At 46.5% G+C, this 14,383-nt stretch overlaps 1 protein-coding gene across 1 annotated transcript in view; it reads left to right on the forward strand.

Annotated features, from left to right (window-relative positions):
• The window catches only part of VPS50 (VPS50 subunit of EARP/GARPII complex), a 174,515-nt gene that overhangs the window by 100,675 nt on the left and 59,457 nt on the right, over nucleotides 1-14,383 (forward strand). The window contains exon 12 of the mRNA XM_044293698.1: nucleotides 8,280-8,420. Coding sequence (XP_044149633.1) covers nucleotides 8,280-8,420 — 141 coding nt within the window. The remainder of the gene's footprint in view (nucleotides 1-8,279; nucleotides 8,421-14,383) is intronic.

The raw sequence follows: 14,383 nt of genomic DNA on the forward strand, positions 1-14,383 counted from the left end.
AACCAAATATCCCTAACTTTTTGTGAGTGGTGTATCTACCTACCTACCTACCTACCTATCTATCTATCTACCTACCTACCTACCTACCTACCTATCTACCTACCTATCTACCTACCTATCTACCTACCTACCTATCTACCTACCTACCTATCTACCTATCTACCTACCTACCTATCTACCTACCTACCTATCTACCTACCTATCTACCTACCTATCTATCTATCTATCTATCTATCTATCTATCTATCCAGAAAGCAAAAGATAAGGAAGCACTCCAAGTACAGTAAATGGGTGTAGGATCCATTTATTCCCCAAAAAGTCCTACACCCATTCACCGTACTTGAAGTGCTGCCTCACCTTTTGTTTTTTGGATTTACCAGTGGGCCATTGCCTGTGTTCCCAGATGGATTGCGCCCGACCATCACAAACTGACTATGGTGCTGTTTCTGTTCCATTATTCTATTGGTAATATGACATGTGCTAAAGCAAACAAGCACTACATGCGTCAGCAGGCCGCTTTACACTAAGTATGCAGACATCGAATATATATTCTACTTCACTACTGCTGTACTTACATAGAAATTTGAGGATCTTTGTGAATTAGCTTTCCTTCTAAAAAGAAAAGAAAGCCGACCCACTGATGCCAGAGGATTATAGCAAAGCCAGTACCTTGCCTGTAGACATCTGTTTCTCGGTGACCGCCTTTCATCTGTGTGGAGCATAGAACTGGCTTAAAGAGGTATTCCAGTTTTAATGATTACATTTATTTCTTTACAGAATAGGATGTTGAACAATTTTCTAATACACATCTATTTATTTAATCATGTCTGTCTGTGTCTGTGTAGAAACACATCTGTGTGTGTGTTGTTTGTTTGTTACACTAAACTTTATTAACAACATGACAACATCACCTAGAGACAGGCAGCCATTTTACAAATCACCTGGAGACAAGCAGCCATTTTACTAATCACCTAGAGACAGGCAGCCATTTTACAAATCACCTAGAGACAGGCAGCCATTTTACAAATCACCTAGAGACAGGCAGCCATTTTACTAATCACCTAGAGACAGGCAGCCATTTTACTAATCACCTAGAGACAGGCAGCCATTTTACAAATCACCTAGAGACAGGCAGCCATTTTACAAATCACCTAGAGACAGGCAGCCATTTTACAAATCACCTAAAGACAGGCAGCCATTTTACAAGTCGCCTAGAGACAGGCAGCCATTTTTACAAGTCACCTAGAGACAGGCGGCCATTTGACAAGTCACCTAGAGACAGGCGGCCATTTGACAAGTCACCTAGAGACAGGCGGCCATTTGACAAGTCACCTAGAGACAGGCGGCCATTTGACAAGTCACCTAGAGACAGGCGGCCATTTGACAAGTCACCTAGAGACAGGCGGCCATGTAGATAAACACAGTGCAAATCATGATTAAACCACAAATCCTATTTACACATCACATGGATGTGTCCTGCCTGCTGTCCCAGCACATGTACGGTATGTCAGGTAACACTGCTGCTTACTGACTGTCAGGGGTTATATGTTGTGAAGGGAGTGTTGCCATATTTCAGTTGGGATATGGATGCATTACATAGGTTTGATACATGGACTATACCATTCTATTGCATATAGGGGTCAACAGCCTGATATATGAAATGCATGGAAGCAGAATTTTTAATACGTGTATTAGAAAATTGTATGATTTCGTATTATATAAACTATATAAATATAAAATAAAAACCGGAATACCTAACTTTGCAAGGATCCAGGGGGCACTATTTCTACTTCTTTTATTTATGGAAAGAGGTCTAATTTTCATGTCTTTTTCCCAGAGGAGCATAGCATGGCCTCTTACACCCTTCAGGTGCTCTCCATAAAGAGAGAGAATTCCCCCCTAGGTTCTTTGCACACATCAAATTGTCTGAGCCCATCTGCCATTGACAAGGCGACCTATTCTGATGGGAACCTACATATCACTCTCCTGTCTCATCGGCCTAGGCCTACAAAATAAACTCTGTGCACTCGGGAAGAATCTGCTCACTCAGAAAGCATGCAAGAAAATGTATTATGAAGTGTCCTTTAGGGTTGAAATACATGATGGCCAGTGCTTCAGAACACGGACCACATCCTCCAATGTTCTTCAGAAAAGAGGAGATACCTGGGTATACTTAGGGCATTAACGGAGTCCAGTTTGTTAGGGAACCACTTAGGCTGTGAGTGCTTTAATGCTTCTATTAAGGGGAAAGTGTGTAACAAACTTGAAAGGAAGAAATAATTAAAATTCATCTTAAGGAGAAATCTTCTCTAGATGGTGGATGGCGGAGTAATTCTGGAGAATAATCACCCAACGCTTAAAAGCAGCCATTAACGTTTTGTTATGAAGATGTCAAAGAGCCGGATTGATTTTCATTTTAGCAAAATGCATTAAGTTGTACTGCTGATCGATGTAAGTGAACTCATCACATCACTATCCTGCATACTGGAGTCATGGCAATGTACGTGTTTTATTCCTCCTAGAAATATGTGGATGATTCGGGGAAATAGCTGACAGATCCTCTATACTACACCGCACAGCAGAGCTGACAGATCCTCTATACTACACCGCACAGCAGAGCTGACAGATCCTCTATACTACACCACACAGGAGAGCCGACAGATCCTCTATACTACACCACACAGGAGAGCTGACAGATCCTCTATACTACACCACACAGCAGAGCTGACAGATCCTCTATACTACACCACACAGGAGCTGACAGATCCTCTATACTACACCACACAGGAGAGCTGACAGATCCTTTATACTACACCGCACAGGAGAGCCGACAGATCCTCTATACTACACCACACAGGAGAGCCGACAGATCCTCTATACTACACCACACAGGAGAGCCGACAGAACCTCTATACTACACCACATAGGAGAGCTGACAGATCCTCTATACTACACCACACAGGAGAGCTGACAGATCCTCTATACTACACCACACAGGAGAGCCGACAGATCCTCTATACTACACCACACAGGAGAGCCGACAGATCCTCTATACTACACCACACAGCAGAGCTGACAGATCCTCTATACTACATCACACAGGAGAGCTGACAGATCCTCTATACTACACCACACAGGAGAGCCAACAGATCCTCTATACTACACCACACAGGAGAGCCGACAGATCCTCTATACTACACCACACAGGAGAGCTGACAGATCCTCTATACTACACCACACAGGAGATTTGACAGATCCTCCATACTACACCACACAGGAGAGCTGACAGATCCTATGCACCACACAGGAGAGCTGACAGATCCTCTATACTACACCACACAGGAGAGCTGACAGATCCTCTATACTACACCACACAGGAGAGCTGACAGATCCTCTATACTACACCACACAGGAGATTTGACAGATCCTCCATACTACACCACACAGGAGAGCTGACAGATCCTATGCACCACACAGGAGAGCTGACAGATCCTCTATACTACACCACACAGGAGAGCCGACAGATCCTCTATGCTACACCACACAGGAGAGCTGACAGATCCTCTATACTACACCACACAGGAGAGCTGACAGATCCTATGCACCACACAGGAGAGCTGACAGATCCTCTATACTACACCACACAGGAGAGCCGACAGATCCTCTATGCTACACCACACAGGAGAGCTGACAGATCCTCTATACTACACCACACAGGAAGCTGACAGATCCTCATACTACACCACACAGAACTACACCCACAGAGAGGACCAGATCTTCTATACTACACCACACAGCAGAGCTGACAGATCCTCTATACTACACCACACAGGAGAGCTGACGGATCCTCTATACTAGACCGCACAGGAGAGCCGACAGATCCTCTATACTACATCACACAGGAGAGCGGACGGATCCTCTATACTACACCACACAGGAGAGCTGACAGATCCTCTATACTACACCACACAGGAGAGCTGACAGATCCTCTATACTACACCACACAGGAGAGCTGACAGATCCTCTGTAACACACCGCACAGAAGAGCCGCCAGATCCTCTATACTACACCGCACAGAAGAGCAGACGGATCCTCTTTAACCCATAGGATGTACGGCGCTGGAAATTTGGATAGAAATCCCAGTGCCGTACAGCTACGGCGCTACGGGCGGGTGCAGGAGCTGCGCCTGCCTGGTGAGCTGCAGGGGTCCGGCAGTCACTGCTAGTCGGATCCCTGCTGTATGTGCCGGCATCGGTGAAAACACTGATGCCAGCGCATTAACCCTTGCACTGCCGCAGTCAGCACTGACCGCGGCACGTGCGTCATCCTGCAGGATGCGGGGTGTCCATCGGGTCCCCGCGCTGTTGTGATGGGGACCCGATGGTAGGGAAGGCAGCCTGATGCTTTCTTAGGCATCTTGGCTGCCTTCCGTGAGAGCCTGTGAAATCCAACCCCTTGGATCTCAAAGGCAGGAAGCTGTAAGCGTATTACACAGTGTAATACACTTATAGCCAATGCATTACAATACATAAGTATTGTAATGCATTGTAAAGGGGATCAAACCCCCAAAAGTTGAAGTCCCAGAGTGGGACAAAAAAAAAAAAAAAAAAAAAAAAAAGCGTCCTTTTCCCAAAATAAAGTTAAAAAATAGGGAAAAAAAGAAAAGTAGACATATTAGGGATCGCTGCGTCCGTATCGACCGGCTCTATAAAAATATCACATGATCCACCCCGTCAGGTGAACGCCGTAAAAAAAAAAAAACTGTGTCAAAAAAACAATTTTCTGGTCACCTTGCCTCACAAAAAGTGTAATACCAAGTGATCAAAAAGTCTTATGTAGCCCAAAATCATACCAAACAGTCCTCTAATTCTGCAAAAAATGAGACCCTACCTAAGACAATCACACCAAAAATAAAAAATAGGGCTCTCATAAAATGGCAACACAAAAAAAAAGATTTTATTCTGTTCAAAAATGATTTCACTGTGTAAAAACATAACAAAACGATAGACATATTAAGAATTGCTGCGTCCGTAACACCTTCTCTTTACAAATATCACATTATATGTCCCCTCAGATGAATGCTGTAAAAAAAAAAAAAAAAAACTATGCCAAAACAGCATTTTTGTTTCATCTTGCCTCACAAAAACTTTAATACCAAGCGATCAAAAAGTCTTATGTACCCCAAAATTGCACCAGTCCACCTCATCCCGCAAAAAATTATCCCCAGATAAGGCAATCACTTAAAAATAAAACCAATGGCCACCCATAAACCTATCCATCAAAATCTGCGCTGCAAAAGCCATATGGCGCTTCTTCCTTTCTGAGTCCTGCCATCTGCCCCCACAGCAGTTTACCACCACATATCGGGTGTTTCCGTATTCAGGAGAAAATGGGTAAAAAATCATGGGGTGCTTTTTCTCCCGTTACCCCTTGTGAAAATGACAAATTTGGGGCTAAAGCAACATTTTATTGGAAGAAACAAAACTTTTCATTTTTACAGCCAAGTGTTTCCAAATTCCGTAAAACGCTTAGGGGGTCAAAGTGCTCAGTACCCCCTCAATATATTCTTTAAGGGGTGTAGTTTCCAAAATGGGGTCACTTTTTGAGGGTTTCTACTGTAGGGGTACACCAGGGTCTCTTCAAATACAAAATGATGCCTAAAAACCATTCCAGCGAAATCTGCCTCCAAAATCCATATGGCGCTCCTTTCCTTCTGACCACCGCCACATGCCCATAGAGCAGTTTATCGCCACATATGGGGTATTTCTGTAAACTGCAGAATCAGAGTAATGTATATTGAGGTTTCTTTAGCTGTTAACCCTTGCTGTGTTGCAAGAAAAAAATCTACCAAAAAAGTGAAATTTTGTAATTTCACCTCTATTTTCCTTTAATCCTTGTGGAACACCTCAAGGGTTAACAACGTTTGTAACATCAGTTTTGAATAGTTTTGAGGGGTGTAGTTTCTAAGATGGGGTCATTTATAGGTGGTTTCCATTAGGTAAGCCCCTTAAAATCACTTTATAACTGAATTTGTGCTTAAAAAAATGGTTTGGAAAATTTTGTTGAAAATTTGAAAAATAGCTTCTAAACTTCTAAACCTTCTAATGTCCTAAAAAATAAAATTACATTTACAAAATGATGCCAACATAAAGCAGACATATGGGGAATGTTGACTGATAACCATTTTATGAGGAATTACTATCTGTCTTAAAAGTAGAGAAGTTAAAATGTAAAAGATTGTGAATGTTTCCAAATTTTTTGTACATTTTGGATTATTTTATAAATAAAGGTGAAATATATTGACTCAAATTTATGACTGTCATGAAGTACCATGTGTCACAAGAAAACAATCTCAGAAAGGCTTGAATAAGTAAAAGTGTTCCAAAGTTATTACCACATAAAGTGACACATTGGCCTAGGATTTAAGGTGAAAAGTGGCCCGGTACTGAAAGGGTTAAAAATGTACCTTCTATTTATTTTCTTTAATGTTCGCTGCTTCAGCTTTCTTTTTTTTTACAATAAATCTGCAGATGATATGTGGATAAAAGATTTATGTGAACAAGCCCTTCTAAAATCCCAGTGAGACCTTCACCGGAGACACTTCCTCTTATTTATATCCATTTATTCCCCTGTTTCGGACTGACCTTCTCCCTGACAGTCCTTTTTGTAAGAGAATTTTTTCATTCTTCTAAAGTATGGGGGATAAAATTTATGCACAAAATAAATAAAGAAGATAAAGACATCAAGTATCTAGATTGGAAATCACGAGAAGTCTGAGGCTCTTAATCTTGTGCCTCGTGTCGTGTCGCAGTTTACAAGTTCTGTAGAAAGTGAAAAAAGTTAGGTTTATTAGAATCGCCTCCTAAACGAAGTGACGGGATGGTGCATGGTCCGTCACTGGACATACTATACCTGTGCAGATGCAAAGCAGATTTTTTGACATTAATGCCTCATTCACACGTCAGTGATTTCCATCAGTGAGGCCTCTTGCACACGAACGTGTGCACCCGTGTTCGTGCTGCGGCCCGCAAATTGCGGGCAGCAATGCACGAACACCAACCGTCAGGTAGCCGCAGCGGATCGCGGACCCATTCACTTTAATGGGTCCACTTTAATGTTCTATCTTTTTGCGCAACGGAAGTACGGGACGAAACCCCACGGAAGCACTCTGTAGTGATTCCGTAGGGTTCCGTTCCGTGCTTCCGTTCCGCACCTTTCCGCATCTCCGTATTTACGGACCCATTCAAGTGAATGGGTCTGCATCCATGATGCGGAATGCCCATGGAGCGGCGCCCGTGTATTGCGGATCTGCAATTGCGGTCCGCAATAGGGCCACGGAGCGCACACGTTCGTGTGAAAAAGGCCTGATTTTGAGCCAAAACCAGGTGCGGCTCCAAACACAAAACAGGTGCAGATCTTTTCCTTCTACCTGATCTCTGTGGAGGCTCCAATCGTGGTTTTGGCTGACGTGTAAATGTCATGCAGTTTTTTGTTTTGTTTTTTATTTGTCAGCTTAGCCATATAGACTGGGAACTGGTCAGCAGAGTCATCTCATTATTATTCGAAGACTGTTCTATTGTACTGCTTAAGGGTGAGGGAGTGGCTGTAGTCTGTCACTTACTGGAGACTGTAATAATACATGTAATTTCTCTGTCAATTGAATCTCCTTCATCCTACCATAAAGCACGCCCATTGTGCTGCATTGTCCATATATAATGTAAAGGAAGGAAGTGCGTGTTTCCAATATGGTCACTCCCGGGAAGGAATTAATGAGGTTATCCGATAAACAAGTGATAAATGTCGGATCACTGGGAGTCCTACATCTTGGATTTCAGTGACCCAGAGAATGGAGGTTTCCATGAGTGCCTTGCCTGAATGGAGCGGTACTGGGCATGTTGATCCGTCACTCCATTCTCTTCTGTGGGACTGATGGAGCACTGTCTACTTCAGTCCAATAGAAATGAGTGGAGTGGTTGTTTAATATGCGCACTACTGCTCTATTGAGACAGGACGGTCAGAGAGCTCCCATCCTCTAGATCCCATCGAGGACAACCCTGCGGAAGCTGGAGGCACAACGGCAGGTGACTGTTTGTTTAGGCCACTGGCATAAGTTGAGTATAGAAATTGGCTGTCTTGCTCTCCACAAGAGCATGGACATCTGACATGGTTACTTCTAGGGCTAAACCTTAGGGAGCCTCAGTAGTCCAAATATATGTGCACCTTTCCTGACTTGTAGTTGCTTTGGTCACTAATTTTGATGTCTGGTCTTCACCTTTTAGACGGCAATGGACCAGCTGCACATGCACTTCACGCAGGCAATCCACAACACAGTGTTCCAAGTTGTTCTGGGATATGTGGAGCTTTGTGCAGGAAACTCGGATACAAAATTTCAGAAACTGCCTTACAAGGACCTATGTATGGTAAGTCTGTATGTATCTTATATGCAATACTGTTGTATTTGTGATGAATTGAGAGGGTACTAGTGCATGAGTGGAAGCTCACAGAAAGCCCTTCTAAGGATTAGTGAAAGGAGCCGGAGTTCCCTGTCATTCAAGAAGACCCACTGCATATAGGATCTGAGATCTGCATTATAAGCCGTTCCATAATATATAGTATGATTATGTTAAACCAAATTCCTCCCTCTGTGAAAACTATCAATGCTAGCAGCCATTCAGATTCCACATTGTTGCCCCGAGTTCCTATCAGCCAACCACAGACACACTGCCGGGCTCTTTCCCCCACTGCCGGGCTCTTTCCCCCACTGCCGGGCTCTTTCCCCCACTGCCGGGCTCTTTCCCCCACTGCCGGGCTCTTTCCCCCACTGCCGGGCTCTTTCCCCCACCTGAAGGCCATGGGCTCTTTTTCTCTTATCTGTAGCCGTGGGCTCTTTCCTATCCGTAGCCGCGGGCTCTTTCCTATCCGTAGCCGCGGGCTCTTTCCTATCCGTAGCCGCGGGCTCTTTCCTATCCGTAGCCGCGGGCTCTTTCCTATCCGTAGCCGCGGGCTCTTTCCTATCCGTAGCCGCGGGCTCTTTCCTATCCGTAGCCGCGGGGTCTTTCTCTCTTATCTGTAGCCGTGGGCTCTTTCCTATCCGTAGCCGCGGGCTCTTTCTCTCTTAGGCCTCATGCACACGACTGTTGTTGTGGTCCGCATCCGAGCTGCATTTTTTGCGGCTCAGGTGTGGACCCATTCACTTCAATAGGGCTGCAACGGTGGCCCCTCAAAAAAAATATAGCATGTCCTTTTCTTGTCCGTTTTGCGGACAAGAATAGGCTTTTTTACAATGGGCCGCCCGTTCAGTTTCCGTAAATTGCGGAAGGCACACGGACGCCTTCTGTTTTTTTGCGGACCGCAAAAAACGGAACGGTCGTGTGCATGAGGCTTTATCCGTAGCCACGGGCTTTCTCTCTTATCCGTAGCCGCGGGCTCTTTCTCTCTTATCCGTAGCCGCGGGCTCTTTCTCTCTTATCCGTAGCCGCGGGCTCTTTCTCTCTTATCCGTAGCCGCGGGCTCTTTCTCTCTTATCCGTAGCCGCGGGCTCTTTCTCTCTTATCCGTAGCAGCGGGCTCTTTCTCTCTTATCCGTAGCAGCGGGCTCTTTCTCTCTTATCCGTAGCCGCGGGCTCTTTCTCTCTTATCCGTAGCCGCGGGCTCTTTCTCTCTTATCCGTAGCCGCGGGCTCTTTCTCTCTTATCCGTAGCCGCGGGCTTTTTCTCTCTTATCCGTAGCCGCGGGCTCTTTCTCTCTTATCCGTAGCCGCGGGCTCTTTCTCTCTCATCCGTAGCTGCGGGCTCTTATCCGTAGCCGCGGGCTCTTTCTCTCTTATCCGTAGCCGCGGGCTTTTTCTCTCTTATCCGTAGCCGCGGGCTCTTTCTCTCTTATCCGTAGCCGCGGGCTCTTTCTCTCTTATCCGTAGCCGCGGGCTCTTTCTCTCTTATCCGTAGCCGCGGGCTCTTTCTCTCTTATCCGTAGCCGCGGGCTCTTTCTCTCTTATCCGTAGCCGCGGGCTCTTTCTCTCTTATCCGTAGCCGCGGGCTCTTTCTCTCTTATCCGTAGCAGCGGGCTCTTTCTCTCTTATCCGTAGCAGCGGGCTCTTTCTCTCTTATCCGTAGCCGCGGGCTCTTTCTCTCTTATCCGTAGCAGCGGGCTCTTTCTCTCTATCCGTAGCCGCGGGCTCTTTCTCTCTTATCCGTAGCCGCGGGCTCTTTCTCTCTTATCCGTAGCCGCGGGCTCTTTCTCTCTTATCCGTAGCCGCGGGCTCTTTCTCTCTTATCCGTAGCCGCGGGCTTTTTCTCTCTTATCCGTAGCAGCGGGCTCTTTCTCTCTTATCCGTAGCCGCGGGCTCTTTCTCTCTTATCCGTAGCTGCGGGCTCTTATCCGTAGCCGCGGGCTCTTTCTCTCTTATCCGTAGCCGCGGGCTTTTTCTCTCTTATCCGTAGCCGCGGGCTCTTTCTCTCTTATCCGTAGCCGCGGGCTCTTTCTCTCTTATCCGTAGCCGCGGGCTCTTTCTCTCTTATCCGTAGCCGCGGGCTCTTTCTCTCTTATCCGTAGCCGCGGGCTCTTTCTCTCTTATCCGTAGCCGCGGGCTCTTTCTCTCTTATCCGTAGCCGCGGGCTCTTTCTCTCTTATCCATAGCCGCGGGCTCTTTCTCTCTTATCCGTAGCCGCGGGCTCTCTTTCACGCTCTTGTCAGTTTTTCTCTCCCTCTCTTCTTCCCACGCTCTTTCTTTCTCCCACACTGTATTTTCTTTGCACACTCTCATTCATACGGATATACAGGCGCTGTGTCTCTCCCTCGTTCTCTCTCTCCATTATATGTGACTCAAATCCTTCAGGGATAAGAAAGTGTTTAGAATGTAATGGCATATCTGAGAACTCCGCCTGCGTCTTACACCGACAGTCCATTCCTTGGAGGTGTAGTTCCAACCTATCCCCCGATGTTGGGAGTGCGAGGGAGACTTTTTTTTTTCTTCTGTTTGTTCCTCTCTGAAATGGAAGAATAACCCCGGCACATGCCTGTCACAGGGACGTCTCGGTCTTATTACTTTTCAGTAAAGCTGCTCATCCAGTGTATTTCGGGGAAGCTGCATTATACGGCCACTCCATTATTTCATTGAAGTCATTTGTCTTTGCGGTCCTGCTCACTTGTGCGACCCGGGGCACCTTGCCGGATTCATTAGTTAAATGGGTGCACGCTGTGAAATACTTTTGGTCATTTTATTGGTGGGATGGGATGGTAGACGTGTGGAAGTTCTTGCCCATGAGCTACACATTCATCATTAAAGCTTTCTTCTGTCTCATGTGTCGTACGGTTTAAAGGCACTGAATACATTTTACATATTTTTTTTTTACTTTGTCACTTCTGTACATGACTTCTTTATCTCACTAGTGTCACATGGCACTCTGTTACAGTATAGCAGCGAGGTTTGTAGATGGCCTGTGCCACACCAGAAACCTGCCCATCAACCGTTTGAATAGATGCAGTAGTGCTGAATATGTCCATGGAGCACTCATCGCTGCTGCCCTTTAATACAGTCTTCAGCTCTGCAACTTCACTACCCTGCGCGATACTCTGTACTACACCCTACATCTCTGCTCCTCAGTAGACTCATCAACGCTGCCCCAATACATTAATCAGTGCTGCCCCTCCAACGCACTCATCAGTGCTGTCCCATTCCACTGCACTCATCAGTCCTGCCCCCCTCCAATGCACTCATCAGTCCTGCCCCCCTCCAATGCACTCACCAGTGCTGTCCCATTCCACTGCACTCATTAGTCCTGCCCCCCTCCAACGCACTCATTAGTTCTGCCCCCCTCCAATGCACTCATTAGTCCTGCCCCCCTCCAATGCACTCATTAGTCCTGCCCCCTCCAATGCACTCATTAGTTCTGCCCCCCTCCAATGCACTCATTAGTCCTGCCCCCCTCCAATGCACTCATTAGTCCTGCCCCCCTCCAATGCACTCATTAGTCCTGCCCCCCTCCAATGCACTCATTAGTCCTGCCCCCTCCAATGCACTCATTAGTTCTGCCCCCCTCCAATGCACTCATTAGTCCTGCCCCCCTCCAATGCACTCATTAGTCCTGCCCCCCTCCAATGCACTCATTAGTCCTGCCCCCCTCCAATGCACTCATTAGTCCTGCCCCCTCCAATGCACTCATTAGTTCTGCCCCCCTCCAATGCACTCATTAGTCCTGCCCCCCTCCAATGCACTCATTAGTCCTGCCCCCTCCAATGCACTCATTAGTCCTGCCCCCTCCAATGCACTCATTAGTCCTGCCCCCCTCCATTGCACTCATCAGTGATCCCTTTCCAGTGCATTCATCAGTCGTGCCCCCCCCCAATGCACTTATCAGTTCTGCCCCCCTGCGATGCACTCATAAGTGCTGCCCCTCTATAACACACTGGCCAATACTGCCCCCTTCCAATGCACTTGTCAGAACCGCAGGAAGTATGGAAAGTGCTTGCTCTTGATGGGTCAGTTAAACTATGGGGCAAAGCTAAGAGATTAGGAAAAAAAATGCATCTCCCCCCCCCCCCCCCCCCCAAAAACAGCACCTCTCCTCTCCATGGTTTATGTCAAGTATTGCAGCTCTAGTCAAGTGAGGCAGAACATATTTTCCTAATTTCATAGTAGCCGTTTAATAGATGCTTATATAATGTGATATAAAATTTGACCGAATGTCCTTGAGATGGCGAATTTCATACGCATTCATGTACTCCGTAGGCTTGCACGTTTTAATTGCCCTTTATTGATGTTTTTAGGTCTCTATATTGCTTTTAGTGCTATTGTTTGCCTCACTCCAATCCATATCCTGAAGAGCCTGACAATGTATATTGCATTATTTGCTGGGGGGTGGGGGATTAATAAAACATTTTCATGGTATATATCATTTAAATGTTAATTTTGTTTTATTATTACTAGTCCAGAAATAGACATGAAAAATTTGAATTCATCCCAGAGGGCAAGATGACGAATAAACACACTGATCCTATCTCAGGTTATGGTTATTAGAGCTTTGATCCCTCGGTCATGAACTGAAAAAGTCAAAGCAACTCCTGTAGCCTTGTTGGTGACAACTACTGTCTTGGCAAGGCTAGCTTCAGCTGTTTCATTTTATGAGCAGGAACTAGAATAGATAATTTTTACAGGAGATCTGTCTGATCTACTATGTGGGGGCAGCACAGGATAGAGGGGGAGACGCTGAGCTCAGGGATATATAGTATTGTACTATTTGATTTCGTTTTTTCATGTTAAAAGGTATTTAAATGTTTTTAAGGTGAGCTGTAGGTGGGATCAGCAGGACTCACTGGCTTTCTCTGAGTGGGCGGGGAAAGCAAGACTCACAGGCTTTCTCTAAGTGGGCGGGGAAAGCAAGATTCACTGGCTTTTTCTGAGTGGGCGGGATCAGCAGGACTCACAGGCTTTCTCTGAGTGGGCGGGGAAAGCAAGACTCACAGGCTTTCTCTGAGTGGGCGGGGAAAGCAAGACTCACAGGCTTTCTCTAAGTGGGCGGGGAAAGCAAGATTCACTGGCTTTCTCTGAGTGGGCGGGATCAGCAGGACTCACAGGCTTTCTGAGTGGGCGGGGAAAGCAAGACTCGCAGGCTTTCTCTGAGTGGGCGGGGAAAGCAAGACTCACTGGCTTTCTCTGAGTGGGCAGGATCAGCAAGACTCGCAGGCTTTCTCTGAGTGGGCAGGATCAGCAAGACTCGCAGGCTTTCTCTGAGTGGGCAGGATCAGCAAGACTCGCAGGCTTTCTCTGAGTGGGCGGGGAAAGGAAGACTCGCAGGCTTTCTCTGAGTGGGCAGGATCAGCAAGACTCGCAGGCTTTCTCTGAGTGGGCGGGGAAAGGAAGACTCACTGGCTTTCTCTGAGTGGGCGGGATCAGCAGGACTCACAGGCTTTCTGAGTGGGCGGGGAAAGCAAGACTCACAGGCTTTCTCTGAGTGGGCGGGGAAAGCAAGACTCACTCGATATTAGTCCTGCCCCTACAGGTGGGTCTAGAAACAGCAGAAGCCTAGCGCTGACTGAAGCCTGGCTCCCGCTGTAATGGCCAGGATCAGAGAAGACTCCAATCCTGGCCGTTTAACCCTCTACATACCACAGTCAATAGCATCCACTACATCTAGGCAGTTAGACAAAAGGAAGAGTATTCCTCTGCCCCATCAGCCCCCAGCGAACACAATCGCAGGGCAGCCAAGGCCTAATAAATGAATCTTTCACTCAGCCAGTATCGGAGCCAATGCAGATATGAAGTTGGGAGTGATGCATTATGGGTAGCTTGCTGAGGACAGGATAGAGCGGAGATCTGACTAGTCAGGTTGTATAAGGCCATGGTCTTTGGTTGTTTGACAGAAGCCTCCTTGTAGATATTAAAGGCA

The sequence above is a fragment of the Bufo gargarizans genome, chromosome 5, assembly GCF_014858855.1.
Source record: "Bufo gargarizans isolate SCDJY-AF-19 chromosome 5, ASM1485885v1, whole genome shotgun sequence".
Lineage (NCBI taxonomy): Eukaryota > Metazoa > Chordata > Amphibia > Anura > Bufonidae > Bufo > Bufo gargarizans.